This window comes from Vanessa cardui, chromosome 30 (assembly GCF_905220365.1).
Source record: "Vanessa cardui chromosome 30, ilVanCard2.1, whole genome shotgun sequence".
In the NCBI taxonomy this organism is placed as follows: domain Eukaryota; kingdom Metazoa; phylum Arthropoda; class Insecta; order Lepidoptera; family Nymphalidae; genus Vanessa; species Vanessa cardui.
This window is the reverse complement of record NC_061152.1, coordinates 686,536-704,405: the sequence shown is the minus strand read 5'-3', so window position 1 is coordinate 704,405 and position 17,870 is coordinate 686,536. Positions and strand designations below refer to the sequence as shown.

The window sequence follows — 17,870 nt, the reverse complement described above, 5'->3', positions numbered from 1 at the left end:
AACGCCTGGAGTTAGGCTCAGGTTCCATCATAGGACACTAATTACTGTAAATTGCACATTTACAACAGCATTGTAAATATGTTTATTTAAAAAGAGCAACTATGCGAGTTTCTTGCCGTTTCTTCTCGCTAGAAGCTGCTTTCCGAAACGTTGGTAGTATTTAATTGTTGACGATTCAAAAACGCTTCATTGTGAACTTTTCTTGAAAAAAATTGATTTGATTTGATTACACTCATCACGCGAGTGTGCCAGTATAACTACAGGCACAGAGAACGTAACATCTTAGTTCAATCAAAATCAAAATAAACTTTTTTCGAGTAAGCTATACAAGCACTTTTGAATCATTTAACAATGAAGTTAAGCTACGACGGTTCGGAAAGTAGATTCTACCAAGAACCGGCAAGAAACTAGTTCCCAAATAAGATGTTATGTCCCTTGTGCCTGTATGTACACTGGCTCACTCATCCTTCAAACCGGAACACAACAATACTTTACTTACTTTACCATGATGGTGACCACTTACCATCAGGTGGCCCATATGCTCGTCCGCCAACCAATACCATAAAATAATACTGCGTACTGTACCGTACTGTTGTTTGACTGTAGAATAACTGATGAGTGGGTGGTACCTACTCAGACGGGCTTGCACAAAGCCTTATCACTAAGAAAATATTAGTATAATATGTTTAGATAACAGTTGAAGTATTTCTGTATATATATATATATATATATATATATATACCAAGTGTCAAAAAACTAACCAAGCTCTACCTCTACTATCTATTTAGACGTACCCAGTGGCGGATTTACCAATAGGCTAAGTAGGCCTAGGGCGCCAAAGTTAGCCCATATTTGTTATTATCTTACAGAAATAAAATAAAACTTATAACTGTATGTATACACATTACGTCCGTAATCCGTATAGTCGTCACTACATAGCGGGTTGGAAGAATAATCTAGTAACTGACAGAAATATCACCTAGTTTATAATCATACTCATAACGGGAAAAAACCGATGTAATGAGGACGATAGAACACAAATCATAAATGTTGCAAAAAAAGTAGGGGCGGCAGAAATTGAATAGCCTACTAGCCTACTAGTGGCAGATTTGTAAATCCGCCACAGCTAGTAACATATATTTAGATTCCAATTGAAATATTTGACCAAGTATTTGACCAGTCTATGTCTTGTGGCAAAAAAAGATATATATTGTCTTGTGGCAAAAAAAACTAACCAAGCTCTACCTCTACTATCAAGACCTACCTCATTCTCCAAGTAATCCTCATCAGCGCGTTCCACTAACATCGCTTCATCAGCCAACATCCTCAATTCTTCCTCGTTTAGATTCGGATAATTCAGTTTCTTATCCAAACTCCTCGCCTTACTGACCGTCTCCAGTTTAGTTTCTTTTATAATCCTCTCCAATTCCTCGACATCTACGTTATCGTATCTATCTTTTAAGATATCAGCATTAATATCTTTTTCTATGTTAACTTTTGTATCAATTTTCATAATTGGTAATGGAATTTTTTCCTTTTTGATTTCATCACGGCCATTTTCTTCTAGATTATGTATTTCGACGAAATTTTCGTGAAGGTTTTTCCAGTAATCGTTGATGTTACCGTAATATTCATTCGTATTGACGACATCTCTTTTAGATATTTTCGAAATCTTCTTAATGTAGAACGATTTCACCCCAAGAGGATGAAGTTTGGCTATGAAAACCAATTCGTGACTAGCTTGGGATTTCCTCGTTGGAATATTTCGTACTGGCTCTGGTATGTCTAGTAGCTGCGATGTTATTTTTTCGCCTGTAATTTTATTAACATAACTGTAAATTTCCCTGATGGGCTAAGGTCTCCTCTCAATTTGAGGAGGTTTGGAACATATTCCACTACACTGTTCCAATGCGTGTTGGAATACACGTGTAATAAATAAATAAATATGAGACAACTGCATACATTACTCTGATCCCAATGTGAGTAGCTGAAGCACTTGTGTTGTGGAAGATCAGAAGTTACGAAGGTACCACAAACACCCAGATCCCAAGACACCATAGAAAACTAATGATAATCTATATCGACTCGGCCGGGAATCGAACCCGGGCCCACGGAGTAGCGTACCCTTGAAAACCGGTGTACACACCACTCGACCACAGAGGTCGTCAAGAATTTTTATGAAATTAGACACATGTAGGTTTCCTTACGATGTTTTCCTTCACCCAGCACGAGATTTCAGTCAGATAAAATTCAGTTTAATTCAAATTTGTAATGACTAATTACGCCATTAAAAGGATTTCATGTCGATATAAAACCAGACGTAGTCCAAAGATGTTACACTATTTTGAACCGAGTTATCATACAGTGTAAGTTTAATTTTGTCTGCAGCTGTCAGTTTAGTGCTTCGGTTTAAGGTACTGAGAGTTTAAGACTCGATAAAAGAATGCATTTGAAAACTGACGGAGGTTTTCTTACTTTGACGACCTCCATGGTCGAGTGGTATGTACACCGGTTTTCATGGGTACGCCACTCTGGAGGTCCCGGGTTCGATTCCCGGCCGAGTCGATGTAGATTACCATTAATTTTCTATGTTGTCTCGGGTCTGGGTGTTTGTGGTACCGTCGTTACTTCTGATTTCCATATCACAAGTGCTTCAGCTACTTACATTGGGATCAGAGTAATGTATGTGATGTTGTCTCATATAAATTTATATTTATGACTTACCGTTCGGCGCGTAGACCTCGTAGGTACCATCCAAGACCGGTACGTGTATTGGCTCCATAACCATCCACCCCACTGGGTTATATATTGTTACCTTTAATCAAAAAATCAGTAGTTTAGTATTTTTTTTTATGGAATAGGTTTGCGGACGAGCATATGAGCCACCTGATGGTAAGAGATCACCATCACCCATAGACAATGAAGTTGTAAGAAATATTAACTATTCCTTACATTATCAATGCGTCGTTGGGAACTAAGATGTTATGTCCCTTGTGCCTGTAGTTACACTGGCTCTTCAAACCGAAATACAACAATACTGCTTACTGTAGTTTGGCGGTAGAACATTTGATGAGTGGGTGGTACCTACCCAGGCGGGCTTGCACAAAGCCCTACCGCCAAGTCATATATTAAAGTCAGTAATATATATAACTTAATTTGTTTATTACTAGCGCCCGCGACCTTGTACGCCTTTGAATACAACAAAAAAAATTGTAGCCTAAGTTACTCCCTATTATATCAGTTATATACCAGTGAAAATCCCGTCAAAATCGGTCCAGCCGTTCCAGAGATTAGCCGGAACAAACAGACAGATAGACAAACACAGTAAAATATGTTACTTTGGTATATGTACCGTGTATATACATATGCATTGAGTAAAAAAGGGCTATTTTAATATTACAAACAGACACTCCAATTTTATTATATGTATAGATTAAAGATGAAACGGATAACCGGTAACTATCCGGTAACCGGCCTATCCGACCGTTAAAATACCCGGCCGAGTAGTGGTAGTTGCGTTATGCAGCATAAATATGGCCAACATCCGAAAAAAGTTTTTCGATTTTTTCTTTCCGGATAGCTAGATATCTGGCTATCCACCTGTTATCCGTTACATATCTACTATAGATGTGAAAGTAACTCTGTCTGTCTCGTTCTTTCACGATCAAACCGCTGAACCGATTTCGATGAAATTTGGCACGTCATAAACTTAAACTCCAAGGAAGGACAACAACACAATAACAGCGTGTAAATTCCCACTGCTGAGCTAAAGGCCTCCTCTCCCTTTGAGGAGAAGGTTTGGAACATATTCCACCACGCTGTTCCAATGCGGGTTGCTGGAATACACATGTGGCAGAATTTCTATGAAATTTGTCACATGCAGGTTTCCTCACGATGTTTTCCTTCACCGCTGAGCACGAGATGAATTATAAAGACCATTTAAGCACATGAATCAGCGGTGCTTGCGTGTGAACCCGCAGTCATCGGTTAAGATGCACGCGTTCTAACCACTGGGCCATCTCGAATCAATGACATGACTAAGAGTACTTAATATTAATCTTACCACAAACTGTCTGCTGTTTTCACTCGTAGGGCAGCTAGATTCATTGAAACGACATCTGTCATAGCTGAAGAGCGGCTGCTTCAGTGCGTCTTTTTGGGCAATTTTGCTGAAGAGAAAATATTAGGTGGTTATCAAAGTAAACCAGCTTTGTTATAATCTTATAGGTTGTGATGCTGTCTGGGAATATGGACGACATGCTTGGTTCATGGCCACTCCGAGGTTCCAAGTTCGATTCTCGGACGAGTCGATGTAGATTACCATTAGTTGTCTACGTCGTCTCGGGTCTGGGTGTTTGTGCCGTCGTTACTTCTGATCTTCCACAACACAAGTGCGTTAGCTACTCACATTGGGATCAGAGTAATGTATGTGATGTTGTCTCACAACATTATATTAATAAATAAATAAATATAAATAGACGTAGACCCGAGACGACATAGAAAACTAATGATAATCTACATCGACTCGACCGGGAATCGAACCCGGGACCAGTAAGTTAAACATCCGAGCCTGGATATGGAAAGTCCACTCAAGGGCTTTAGAGCACGCACGACCTAAGGATCCCTTAGAACCATGGGATCTTGGATTAGGAGGCCATTGTTGGAAGGGATCCTTCTGTGCTGTGCTGTTGGCATACTGTGAATTCCAGACACAGCCCTGAAGTTGAGACCTGGGCTCAGGGTTGTCGTTCGTCCTGAGGGTCTACCCTATAAGATCGAACCTCGGCTCAGAACGGTGGGTCCCTCCTTTCCAGACCATGGGAGGATCTCGGCATAGGACGCCATTGTCGGAAGGGATCCTGCTGTGCTGTGCTGTGCTGTTGGCCTACTGGCCCTACAGCGTCACAGACGTTCGGGCGATTACTATGCCCAGCCCTGAAGTTGAGCGCTGGGATCAGGGTTGACGTTCGCCCTGAGGGTCTACCCTATGAGACCGCACCTCGGCTCAGAGCGTTGAGACCCTCCTTTCCAGACCATCAATCCTATATATATACTGGAAGTTAAACGAAACGTTAGCGCGATTCAGACTCACTTGAAGGCCTGCCTCGCTATGATGAGGGCGTCTTCCACGGCGGCGTCCAGAAGCCTCTCGTAGTCGTGAGCGACGTGCTGCTTTTCCGTGCCCGTGATCGCGTCGTGATGCTGCATGACTCCTGGGAAATTATCCAAGATATTGGTCATCATTTGGGCATACACCTAGATTCTTCCTTGGAGTTTATTACAGCTGATGATAGTACGACACAGCTTAGATGTCGCATCGGCAAAATCCGTAAAACCGGTCACATCCGAATTAAGTACGCCATCCCAAATTATCAATATTTATTTCTCAGTGAATATGATCTTTACACAAACGCAGTAACGTGTAATATCACACGACCTAATATATTCGTCAATGCGACGCGTCGCTTTACACGCACTCGCTGTCTCGGGTCGAACTGACGCGGGAATCTATAGCGACGAATAGCGTCGAGTGGCGCGATAGGGAGCTGTTTCTATTGGTTGTGTGAATCGGCAGTCATCGGTTTTATTGAATTTGCCGATGCTAAATATGAGTTGTGTCGAAATATACATATGTATATCTTACCCATAGCGCTTTTCAATTCGTTTAGAACAAAGCTGTTGTGTTCTTCCAGGCCTCCCAGCACTTGCAACTGTTTCAACATCTGTAAATAAACCATTTGCATAAAATTAAATTAAAAATCTTCCGTACATTAGTTCCAGCCTTAGGAGCACATTCCAAGATGCTGGTCCGATGCCGGTTGCCAGATGTCAGAATTTCGTTGAAATTAGACACATGCAGGTTACCTCACGATGTCTTCCTCACCGAGCACGAGATGAATTATAAGCACAAATTAAGCACATACATATAGTGGTGCTTGCCTTGGCTTGTACCCAAAATCATCGGTTAAGATGCACGCGTTCTAACCACTGGGACATCAGCTTACCTGTAGGTAATCATTTCCCTGGCGCTCAAAGTACTTAGTCGTGGGCCTGGAGGTGAAGTAGCCTGTCCAGTATGCTGTGGGGTCACTCGCGTAGGGAAAGAAGTCATCTTGCTTCGTGGGGAGAACCGGGCTGAAAATTTGTGGAAAACAATTGCAGTGTTTTGACAACCTGTGTACACCGGTTTCCATGGTTACGCCGATCCGAGGTCCCGGGCTCGTCCGGCCGAGTCGATGTAGATTATCATTAGTTGTCTACGTCGTCTCGGGTCTGGGTGTTTGTGCCGTCGTTACTTCTGATCTTCCACAACACAAGTGCTTTAGCTACTCACATTGGGATCAGAGTAATGTATGTGATGTTGTCTAAAATTTATTTAGTATTGTTTCGAGAGGTCTTCGTGCAAGTCTCTTTGGGCAGGTACCCCCCATTATATGTACTAATATTATAAATGTGAATGTAACTCTGTATGTCTGTCTGTCTTTCACTACCAAACCACTGAACTGAATTTAATGAATTTTGGTATGAAGCAAATTTGAATACCAATGTCACTTTATTATCTAACTCATGACCAACCAACGCTCTAAAAAGCGAGCGAATCCGCGAACCATTACTAGTATTAATACAACCAAGATCTATTACATATTCAATAAGATCTAACGCTTCAATATTTTCTCTTACGTCGGATATTACAAATTCTACATTTCTTTAACTTTAATAAAATGACGATTCAAAAGTGCTTGTAAAAGCCCACTTGAATAAAGTTTATTTTTATTTTTTATTTTGATTAAAATCATTTCAAAAAATACAAATAAAATCTCTATTATAAAACGCATCATTGAAATCTACGTAATATACTGTTTGGAGTACACTTGTCATTGTATACGAGGAAGAAAAATGTACCAAATATGCAACCTTGCGGGGTCCCCATAGAACTCGAGTTATACTTACTTGGAATCCTTAACTGCTTTCAAATAACAATCCGGTGTTGAATAAAACAGCTTAATGTTTAAACCTTCCTTTGCCGATTTCAAATTTGTGTACCTGAAAAATTAGTTATATTGTTAATATTTTTAACTTAGAGGCCATTCATTTATTAAGTAAGACGATCTAGGGAGTTGGAGGGGGAGGGGGGTTGTGGGGGAAGTGCTCGACCATGTCTTGTTTTCTAACGAGAAAGAAATTTCTAAGTTTTTACGTAAGATTAAAAAAAAATTAAAATTATTTAAAAAAGAGCGGGAAACCGCGCCGCGGTTCGCTTACATACGTACTTTTAGAAATTTCGAAATTAAAAATATTATTAAAAAATTGTTACTCTGTAAAATAAAGAATAAAATAAACCAAACGTTTATTTAGTTTTACTTTTCATTCTTACGTAATAAATATTAAAAGGGGGGGGATAAGGTCGTAATATTCTTATTTTTTCTTATCATAGGGTGGAGGGGGTCCAAAACTAGTGAAAATAGTCTTATGTAATAATGAATGACCCTTTATGTACATTAAAGATGTTATGTGATGGCATTGAAATACATGCATTAATGTGTAACATGCACTAATATTATAAATATAAAAATATATCTATATATGTATATAGTAAGCTGAGATGGCCCAGTGGTTAGAACGCGTGCAACTTACCCCTTAATTGCGGGTTCAAACAGGCAAGCACCACTGAATACTCATGCGCTTAATTTGTGTTTATAATTCATCTCATGCAAGGAAAAAATCGTGAGGAATCCTGTATATGATTTCATGGAAATTCTGCCACATTGGAAACGCATTGGAACAGCATTGTGGAATGTATTCCAAACCTTCTCCTCAAAGGGAGATTAGACCTTAGTTCAGTAGTGAGAAAATGGGAAGTAAGTGGGTTTTGATTAAAAGAAAAAATGAAGCTTGAAGTCCAAGAAAGAAGATGAAATTTCTATGCCTTATACCTACCTATCCTGCCCCTACCTACTCAAATTCGCAGTTGACTATTAGTATATTCATAATGAGTTATACCAATCGTAAATTATTCTAAATTGACTAGTTAATTAATCCTACTAATATTATAAATGCAAATTTTGTGAGGCTGTATGTTGTATGCTTGTTAGTCTTTCACGAATAAACGGATTTGGGTGAAAATTTACAGCAATATAGGTTATATATCAGAATAACATATAGGCTACAATTTATTATCATTTATCTTATTTGGTCATAATACAGTGCAACCTTGATATAACAAATCGGAAGGGAACAAGTAAATATTCGTTATATCAAGAAATTCGTTATAAAGAGTAAGTACACATCTTGTTATAAATTATAGAATATTTTTATCATATTACTTTATGTATTTTCTATTTAAAAACAATTAGGTGGGTAGTACATTATTTTTCCTTACTTAACATACAAATTTAAACGCAGCAAAATCCGTAAAAGTATTTAAATATCTTGGTAGGTTTATATAAATGTTTTGTATTGACAATATTCGTTAATTAGAGGTATTTATACTTTTTCTTGATAGTTGAAAATTCGTTATAAAGAGGTTGTTCGTAAAAATGTTCGCAATGTAGAGGTATATTTTACAATGACAGTTATGGACAATTCAAGGGGATTATGACGAATTTGTCAAATCAAGGAATTCGTTATATTGAGGTAAGTTATATTAAGGTTGCACTGAATAACGATATACATAAAGTAACCGTACGAAGCGGGGCAGGTCGCTCTGTTTATTAGTGAAAACCGCATTAAAATGCGTTGCGTAGTTTAAAAGATCCATACGTAAAGAGGAGGTGAATAAAGGAGACGAGAGGAGACGAAGGAGAATTCAAAATCAAGTACATTTGCTTAGTTTGACAATGCACAGTCAGAGTAAGAAAACCTTCGTCAGTTTTCAAAATTAATTCCTTTGTCAAGTCTTACACTCTTAGTACCTTTTGAATCTAAACATCGAATCATTGCGACGCAGTACGTCACTCTCGATCGGTAAAGCAGATTATCGTTCGTACTGAGCACGCGAAAATAGATCTTAAGGTGACGAACCTTTTTTTACTCCGACTGTACAAAGTTCGTAAATAACTTCCCATACACGTTACCGAGAATTCTTGAAAACACTTTTTTGCGCAAAAAAGAGTCGAGATGGCCCAGTGGTTAGAACGCGTGCATCTTAACCGATAATTGCGGGTTCGAACCCAGACAAGCACCGCTGATTCATGGTTTTAATTTGTCTTTATAATTCATCTTGTGCTCAGCGGTGAAGGAAAACATCGTGAGGAAACCGGCATGTGACAAATTTCACCCAAGTCGAATTGGAACAGCGTGATGGAATATTTTCCAAACCTTCTCCTCAAAGGGAGAGGAGGCCTTTAGCCCAGTAGTGGGAATTCACAGGCTGTTTGCTGTTGCTGCGCAAAAAACGAAAAACTCTAATTTGGGCTCACTTGGATGAACTGGCGAACATATAAATGAAATCATTGTGTATAAAATTACTTTAATTAATTAAATGACTCACTCGATCAATTTGTCAAGGTTTTTGTACCACATGACGGCGTCCTGGTAGGTGAAATCCCCTCCCATCGTTAAAATAACATTATTTGTCCTGAATTTAGTCCTCTGCTCTAAGACGTACTTGATAAAATCATCTGTCTGCCGAATTCAAAAACATAAATAGAGTATTTTTTCGACAAAGTTTTTGACAAATCACTAGTATATATTATTGCTTATATAAACAGATTATATATTACAATCAAGCTTGGTTAAGTGAGACCTGGATAAAAGATATACCTCCACTGGGACTCATGCTGCGATCCCATTACTTTGGAATTGAATCACCTCTAGTGGAAAGAAGCATACCTCTGTAACTGGAATTACTTATTTTGTTTCATCATCACAGTTACCTGCATAAATGGGACAGCAAGAGATTTTTATGTTCATAAACCTCTGTAACTTAGATGACATAGTTTCGTCTGTTTGCTAACTTATTATTTTTTTCATAATAAGTTACTTTATTAAAGTTATTAATTTCGGGATATTTACCATGTTTTTTATTTTTGTTCGGTGGAGCTCGATATTTCGACATTGCCTACGAATGTCTTGTTCACGAGACATCTCATATCTCGTAACAAAAATAAAAGACATGGTAAATATCCCGAAATTAATAACTTTAATAATAAAAATAACCATGTTAATTTAAAATCACGTTATTTTATTTTATGATCGCACCTCTTGTAACTGAGACAAATATTTATTATTATTATAGACAATGGGTTTATGGAATCTGTGGACCTCTATGTGAAACATCAATGTAGGTCCTTTGAAGTCTCACTTAACCAGGCTTTACTGTATATTCAAAAAGAACAACGCCATCTACTACCTCGTATTAAAATCAATGGTTTATTATTGGGTTCAGTTAATGGGGGGCGGTGTTCCAACAGGCAGAAGGCCTACAGAAAGAGCATACAATCATTGAACTAAAGTCCTATACTGCGTTTATGAAAGATCCGTGAACGGGTTATATATGTATATCTTAATCACTGCGACCAGAATCTGTGATAATCATTGTATGTGGACCAGACGTAACGATAAGCTTATAACGCCAAATTTCCGACTCCGCATTCAATAAATCCTTCTTGGGGCAAGGTATCCATTTCTATGATAAAATCCCAAATCTTTCGAAAAATATACATTGGTGAAGAAGGCATATTATTCAAATATTATATAGATGATAAAAGCGTCGAGCTAATACTTGTTGAATTCCAGGCGGGATATATTATATACATATATAAAAAAGAGTAACTACTGCATTTCGTGCCGAATCTTCTCGATAGAATCTACATTCCGAACCGGTGGTAGCTTCACTGCAATTCGCGGGCTCAGCTTATATAATTTAAAATCTTCAAATGGCAAGCCTTATTAAAACAGCCATATTATTATTATTATTATATATATATATATATATATATATATATATATAATATATTACTAGTTATAGTCTGCGATTTCGCTCTTATAAAGAAACACAGACATTCATTAAGAAGATTTGGAATACTTGCTTTGTATTCATCAACTTGGGTTTAGTTTTTTGGCCATAAAAGAGCAACGAAGAGATAACTTTCGATTTCTTTGGAGTTGTGGTGCAAAAATGTTCATCAAAAGTATAACACCTCGCCTCATTACCTCCACTGATGACAGGAGGGCTGGTTCGTTGCCCAGAGGATCGGAATTGCGATTTAACGGGGAAATGCTGCTAGCATTCTTGCCACCATTCCACGCGGTCAAGATTTATACAGTAATTAGTGCATATTTGTATATATTTGTCTATAATTAAGCTTATGTTAATAAAAAACTTTCGCATTTATAATATTTGTATAGATTCAACAGGACACAAAGCCTGTAAATTACCCACTGCTGGGCTAAGACCTTTGAGGAGGTTTGGAGAATATTCCAAAACGCTGCACCAATGCTGGTTGGTGGAATACGCATGTGGCAGAATAAATATAATTACATGAAATTAGACACATGCATGTTTCCTCAGCCTGTAAATTTCCCACTGCTGAGATAAGGCCTCCTCTTCCATTAAGGAGAGGGTATGGATTTTTGATTTGATCTCCCTCAAAGGGAGAGGAGGCCTTTAGCCCAGCAATGGGAATTCACGGACTGTTGTTGTTGTTGTTTCCTTAAGATGTTTGCCTTCACAGAGCACGAGATGAATTATAAGCACATGGACAGTTCCATGTGCTTATAATTCATCTGCCTGGACCATTTAGGTACTCATGGAAGAGTTTAGGGGACTTACTTTATCAATTTGTCTAGATTCGTATACCACATGTCTGCTTGCTGGTATTGGAAGTCATCCCCCATTGTGACCAGGATATTATTGGTCCTATATGCTCTTGACATTTCAAGAATTTTTCGGACAAACGACGTCACCTGAAGACATGTATATCATATAGTCCACATTTTTTGGGATGTTATGTCCTGTCAGGCAGGATAAATAATAAATATGAGACAACGTCACATACATTACTCTGATCCCAATTTAAGTAGCTAAAGCACTTGTGTTATGGAACATCAGAAGTAACGATGGTACCACAAACACCCAGACCCAAGACAACATAAAAAACTAATGATAATCTACATTGACTCGGCCGGCAATCAAACCCGGGACTTCAGAGTGGCTAGCCCATGAAAACCGGTATACACACCACTCGACCACGGAGGTCGTCAAAATATATAAAAGGATATATTGCATACATATATAAGTTTCTATAGTAAATTTCCGCAGACATTTTTAAATTTGGCGTTTCATAAATTTTAATAATTTGTAAAAAAAATACATCGGTAAAGAAGGCATATTATTCGATACAAGATTTTATAGATGATAAAAAAGCGTGGAGTTAATAACTGTTAACTTCCAGGCAGGATATTGCATACATATATAATTGTTTTTAACTAACATGCCTATTTTGAAATGTCGATAAAGAGTAACTACTGAGTTCTTGCCGGTTTTTCTCGCTAGAATCTACATTCCAAAACAGTTGTAGCTTCACTTAATACAGTTGTTAACCGATTCAAAAGTGCTTGTAAAAGCCTACTTGAATAAGGTATATATTGATATTCTTGTGCATGTAGTTACACTGACTCACTCACCCTTCAAACTGGAACACAACTATATTAGGCATCAGAATTAGCGTTAATCATCTCGCTACCTCTGGCTAGATTTACTACTTAGATTCCATCAAGGTCAGAATGGTTCCAGGACTGTCGTTGAAAGAAATCGTGGACGAACTTTTTCTTGGAAAGGCTAAGTAATGAGGACCGACTCTGACTATATGCTTCTTCCAAGTCATTTCCTCATTACTGAGGGTCGTGAACACCATGCGTATGGCTCTCTTGAACACTTCGCACCACCTTCCTCCAGCCATTCCTGCTCTGTGCCATTCGTAGGCAAGCCTGGGCACAGGATCCTGTGGCTGGCTTTACCGTGTCTATACACCAGGACGGCGCTCTTTCTCTACCTCTCTTCCCCTCCACGTGGCCAACCATTATAAGTTTATCCAGGCTGCCCTACCTAGCCAAATGACCAAAGAAACTAAGAACGCGTTAAGTAGTAATGGTGGAGAGACGTGACCTCATATATGCATAGACCATAAAAGTTGAGGGTATGCAACATGGAAGGGAGGACCACAGACCTCCTCCAGACACTCCAGACCACATCACTCTCTTAAATTTAGTGCCCTTAGTATAAGTATTACTGTTTGGTGATGAACGAGAATTAATCAATTACACAAAGCCTTTCATCAGTATTATTTAGCAGTGGAAATTCTAAGGCGATTTGATGATCCACTGGAGAATGAGCATTGAAACTAAAACTTAAACTTTAGGCGTATTTCGTTATATGACAGAAAAGGAAAATATAACGTGGAGAGTAAGAGCAAGATAGCTATATATGCTGACGTCACAGCTGAGAAAAAATACACATGACGATACAAAACTACTAAATGAGAAAGTTATATGATTCTTTGATGTAAACCTCAGATACAGTACCATCTTTACGAAAAGGGCTTATAACCCATTATCATTGGACCTAGAAAAGCTTAAACTGTATTATATTTTTAAAAATTTTACGAGAGGTATTACACAGGGCCCCTGTGATAAGGGTGAAAGGGACACAAATTTTATTTAATTCATAAACCACGTTACTATGAAACCGACACTATAATTGTATCTTTACCAGAAAAAATATTCATCTCTCGAGAAAGTCGAAATGGCCAAGTTGTTAAAACGCGTGCATTTTAACCTATGATTGCGGGTTCAAACCCAGGCAAGCACAACTGAATATTCATGTGCTTAATTTGTTTTTATAATTCATCTGATACTCGGTGCATGTGTCTAATTTCATCGAAATTCTGCTACATGTGCATTCCATTAACCCAAATCAGAACAGTGTCGTGAATATGTTCCAAACCTTTTCAAAAGGAGAGAAGGCTTCAGCCCAGCAGTGGAAAATTTACAGGCTGTTAATGTATATATGTAATGTTATAATTATCTATCTTGATTACAAATTAAGCAATTGTAATCTTATATATTAATAACGTAAGCATAATTAGTCCCAGTGATTTTGGGACGATAGCTGCAAGTAGATTGCAGGGCTATGGACTCTTTCTGAAGAGTTCCAGTAGACGTGCAGAAAATTAAAGAGGATTCTTGGTTGAAATTTACTTAATTATTGCAATTTAACAATTAATGATATGAAAATGAAGAAAGTTACTTGTCAGTTACAGAGAACTTTTATTTAGGATTAAAGAATTGGAATGACATAGGTTTTAATAAAATATCTAAAAAAACCTTTTGAATAAATACGGCGTATCGCCAGCGAGTCACTAGTAAACATATACATATAATAAAATTGGAGTGTCTGTTTGTAATATTAAAACAGCCCTTTTTTACTCAATGCATATGTATACACGGTACATATACCAAAATAACATTTTTTACAATTTTTTTCTGTCTATCTGTTTGTTCCGGCTAATCTCTGGAACGGCTGGACAGAGTCTGACGGGACTTTCACTGGCAGATAACTGATATAATAAGGAGTAAATTAGGCTCCAATATTTGTTTTTGTTAAATTCCAACGCTGTACGCGTGGGTAGGTCGGGGGCACAGCTAGTTATTAACAAAAAGTGCTATATGCAAAAGCCGTGCAAAAATACGTGCATGTAGCTAACATGCACTAACATGCACTTGCTCACTCACTGGATGAGCTTGTCCAAGTTGATAAACCACATCGCCGCATCCTGATATTGGAAATCCTCCCCCATTGTCACCAATATATTATTAGTTTCGTAACTTTTGGACATATTCCTGCATATTTCGATAAATGTTGCCACCTTCAAAAAACATTTGTTTTTCTTTTATCCATTTCAATAATGGCCATTATTATTAAATCTAAATGCTGCCTGATAGGAATGAAAGTCCTGTAATACTTAAGATTGTTTCGTATCGGTGTAAAGGAAGAGTGAGCCAGTGTACAGGCACAAGGGACAAAACATTATAGTTTTAGTCCAAGATTATTTTGACGACCTCCATGGTCGACTGGTGTACACCGGTTTTCATGGGTACGCCACTCCGAGGTCCCGGGTTCGTTCGGCCGAGTCGATGTAGATTACCATTAGTTGTCTACGTCGTCTCGGGTCTGGGTGTTTGTGGTAATGCATAGGTATACACTATACACGGTACATATACCAAAAAAACATTTCTGTTTGTTGCGGCTTATCTCTGGAATGGCTGGACCGATTTTGGCGAGACTTTCACTGGCAGATAGCTGAAGAAGGATTAACTAAGGCTACAAAAATAACTTTTTCGTTAAATTGAAACACGCACGAAGTCGCAGGCAGAGCAAGTTATACTACTTAACTTGATACATTTTGAAGAACGAGACGGTAGATGGCGCTGTTAGTAACTTTTGTCTAATAGAGTGAAATAACTGAGGCTTAGTGTACACGAAGCGAATTAGGGTAGACAAATAAAAATCGCATATGCTACTTGGTGGTAGGGCTTCGTGCAAGCCCGTCTGGGTAGGTACCATGCACTTATCAGTTATTCTACCGCGAAATGACAGTACTCAGTATTGTTGTGTTCCCGTTTGAAGGGTGAGTGAGCCAGTGTAACTACAGGCACAAAGGACATAGCATCTTCCCAAGGTTGGTGGCGCATTGACAACGTAAGGAATAGTTAATATTTCTTACAGCGTCGTTGTCTATGGGTGACCACTTACCATCAGGTATCCCTTATGTTCGTCCGCCAAGCTATACCATAAAAGAAAAAAAAAGAAAAAATATTTCGTACCGCTACCACATCAGATTATAGCACTGTCTGGTTGCCTGGGTTTGAAATAGTGTTGCATATCGATAGTCCACTATCGATAGTCTATCGATAGTTATGAGACCAGACGTGCATACTGACTGAAGTAATCATTTCAACATGGCGGATGACAATAATTTAGATCCACTGGAATCCGCGACATACATATAACCGGCGTTGCCAATGCTTGGGGAATTCCCCAAAATGCGGGGAATTTCAAGTCGATCGGGGATTAGTGTGGGGATCGTCACTGCGCGGGGGAAACGAGGGGAATTTTATGTTATACCAAAACGATCGGTAATTGACCTAGCCGATGTTTTGTTAGTACGGAAATTGAAATTGTAGCCGATTGTTTGTTACAACAACAACAACAGCCTGTAAATTCCCACTGCTGGGCTAAAGGCCTCCTCTCCGTTTGAGGAGAAGGTTTGGAACATATTCCTCCACGCTGTTTCAATGCGGGTTGGTGGAATACAGATGTGGCAGAATTTCTATGAAATTTGTCAAATGCAGGTTTCCTCACGATGTTTTCCTTCACCGCTGAGCACGAGATGAATTATAAAGATAAATTGAGCACATGGATCAGCGGTGTTTGCCTGGGTTTGAACCCGCAATCAACGGTTAAGATGCCCGCGTTCTAACCACTGGGCCATCTCGACTCTCATTATTATCGTATTATTTGTTAGCATGTAAGGAAATACTTTTTCATAATAGACCACCCTTAGTTTGTGTATAGTAAAGGACTAAACACAGACGAGATAGTTTCCTCAGTAGAGACGCAATATAATAAAAAAAGATCAACACGAAAAATACATCACATACCACTTTTTTCCCATTATTTCTATGTGGGAAATTGGGTAATTTTCCCCGATTTTGGGGAATTCCGCTTAGATTTTTGGTGAATAATAAAAAAGCATTGGCAACCCTGCGTATCGTCGTTGTACATATGCGATTTTTCCTCGTCCACATTAAGCTTCGTAAAATTACTGACTTAAGATATACAGTAATAATGGTCACATACCCTTTTATCAACGTTGAACATGGGCGAATTGGGGTCATCGATGATTGGCTCATCGTCACAGAGCACGTCGAAACAGAAGCCCGGCGGGGGGGAGTAGGTATTGTACAACGCACCCGTGAAGATGTCTGAGGAATTACCTGAAAATGCACCAAACATTTCAAATACAACGAAGAAGCAATCGAGAAATAATAGCTTATTTAGTGTTTTTAGTTCATCAACAACAACAGCCTGTAAATTTCCCACTGCTGGACTAAAGGCCTCCTCTCCCTTTGGAGAGAAGGTTTGGAACATATTCCACCAAAATGCTCCAATGGATTTACATGTGGCAGAATTTCGTACTTACAAGTTTCCTCGCTATGTTTTCCTTAACCGAGCACGAGATAAATTATAAACACAAATTAAGCACATATATATAGTGGAACTTCCCTGGGTTTGAACCCGCAATCATCGGTTGAGATGCACGCGTTCTAGCCACGCGACCATCTCATACAAAAGGCCATAATCAACACAATTTTATGAACATTTCTACTCACCTAAGTCATCATCTCCTCTCCACAGCATTTCCATACGTTTCTGCTTCAGCCTCGCTCTTTTGTCCTGGTAGTCTATCCTACCCAGGAATAGACCATCGTATCCCATCGCTGCGAGCAAGGATGCGAATTCACGGGAATGACCGAACGGATCGATCTGCCATCCCACGCGTGGTGTCGCACAGGGACCGAAGGTATCATTCAGTTTTCTAAAACATTCAGTAAAGGGTAACTTTACCTAGCTAATGCTCCCCCTACTGGGAGCTGAGGTGTTATGTCCCTTGTGCCTGGAGCTACACTGGCTCACTCACCTTTCAAATGGATCACAACTATACTGAGTTGGTTGGCGATAAAATATCCGATGAGTGGGTCGTGTATAAGGGAGGGATATGTGGGACTCGTGTACCTGGAAACCGAGTGTGCCCAGATACACTGGAATACCCACTGAAGAAGCTATACATTCCAACTGATTATATTCT

The 17,870-nt window shown here is 38.8% G+C and overlaps 1 protein-coding gene across 1 annotated transcript in view; it reads right to left on the bottom strand.

Moving 5' to 3' along the window:
• The window catches only part of LOC124542090 (lysosomal alpha-mannosidase-like), a 32,241-nt gene that overhangs the window by 1,340 nt on the left and 13,031 nt on the right, over positions 1-17,870 (bottom strand). The window contains exons 6-15 of the mRNA XM_047120023.1: positions 17,395-17,600; positions 16,862-16,998; positions 11,774-11,907; positions 6,952-7,044; positions 6,006-6,135; positions 5,645-5,723; positions 5,093-5,213; positions 4,064-4,169; positions 2,725-2,815; positions 1,265-1,812 (exon numbers count right to left, since the gene is read on the bottom strand). Coding sequence (XP_046975979.1) covers positions 1,265-1,812; positions 2,725-2,815; positions 4,064-4,169; positions 5,093-5,213; positions 5,645-5,723; positions 6,006-6,135; positions 6,952-7,044; positions 11,774-11,907; positions 16,862-16,998; positions 17,395-17,600 — 1,645 coding nt within the window. The remainder of the gene's footprint in view (positions 1-1,264; positions 1,813-2,724; positions 2,816-4,063; positions 4,170-5,092; positions 5,214-5,644; positions 5,724-6,005; positions 6,136-6,951; positions 7,045-11,773; positions 11,908-16,861; positions 16,999-17,394; positions 17,601-17,870) is intronic.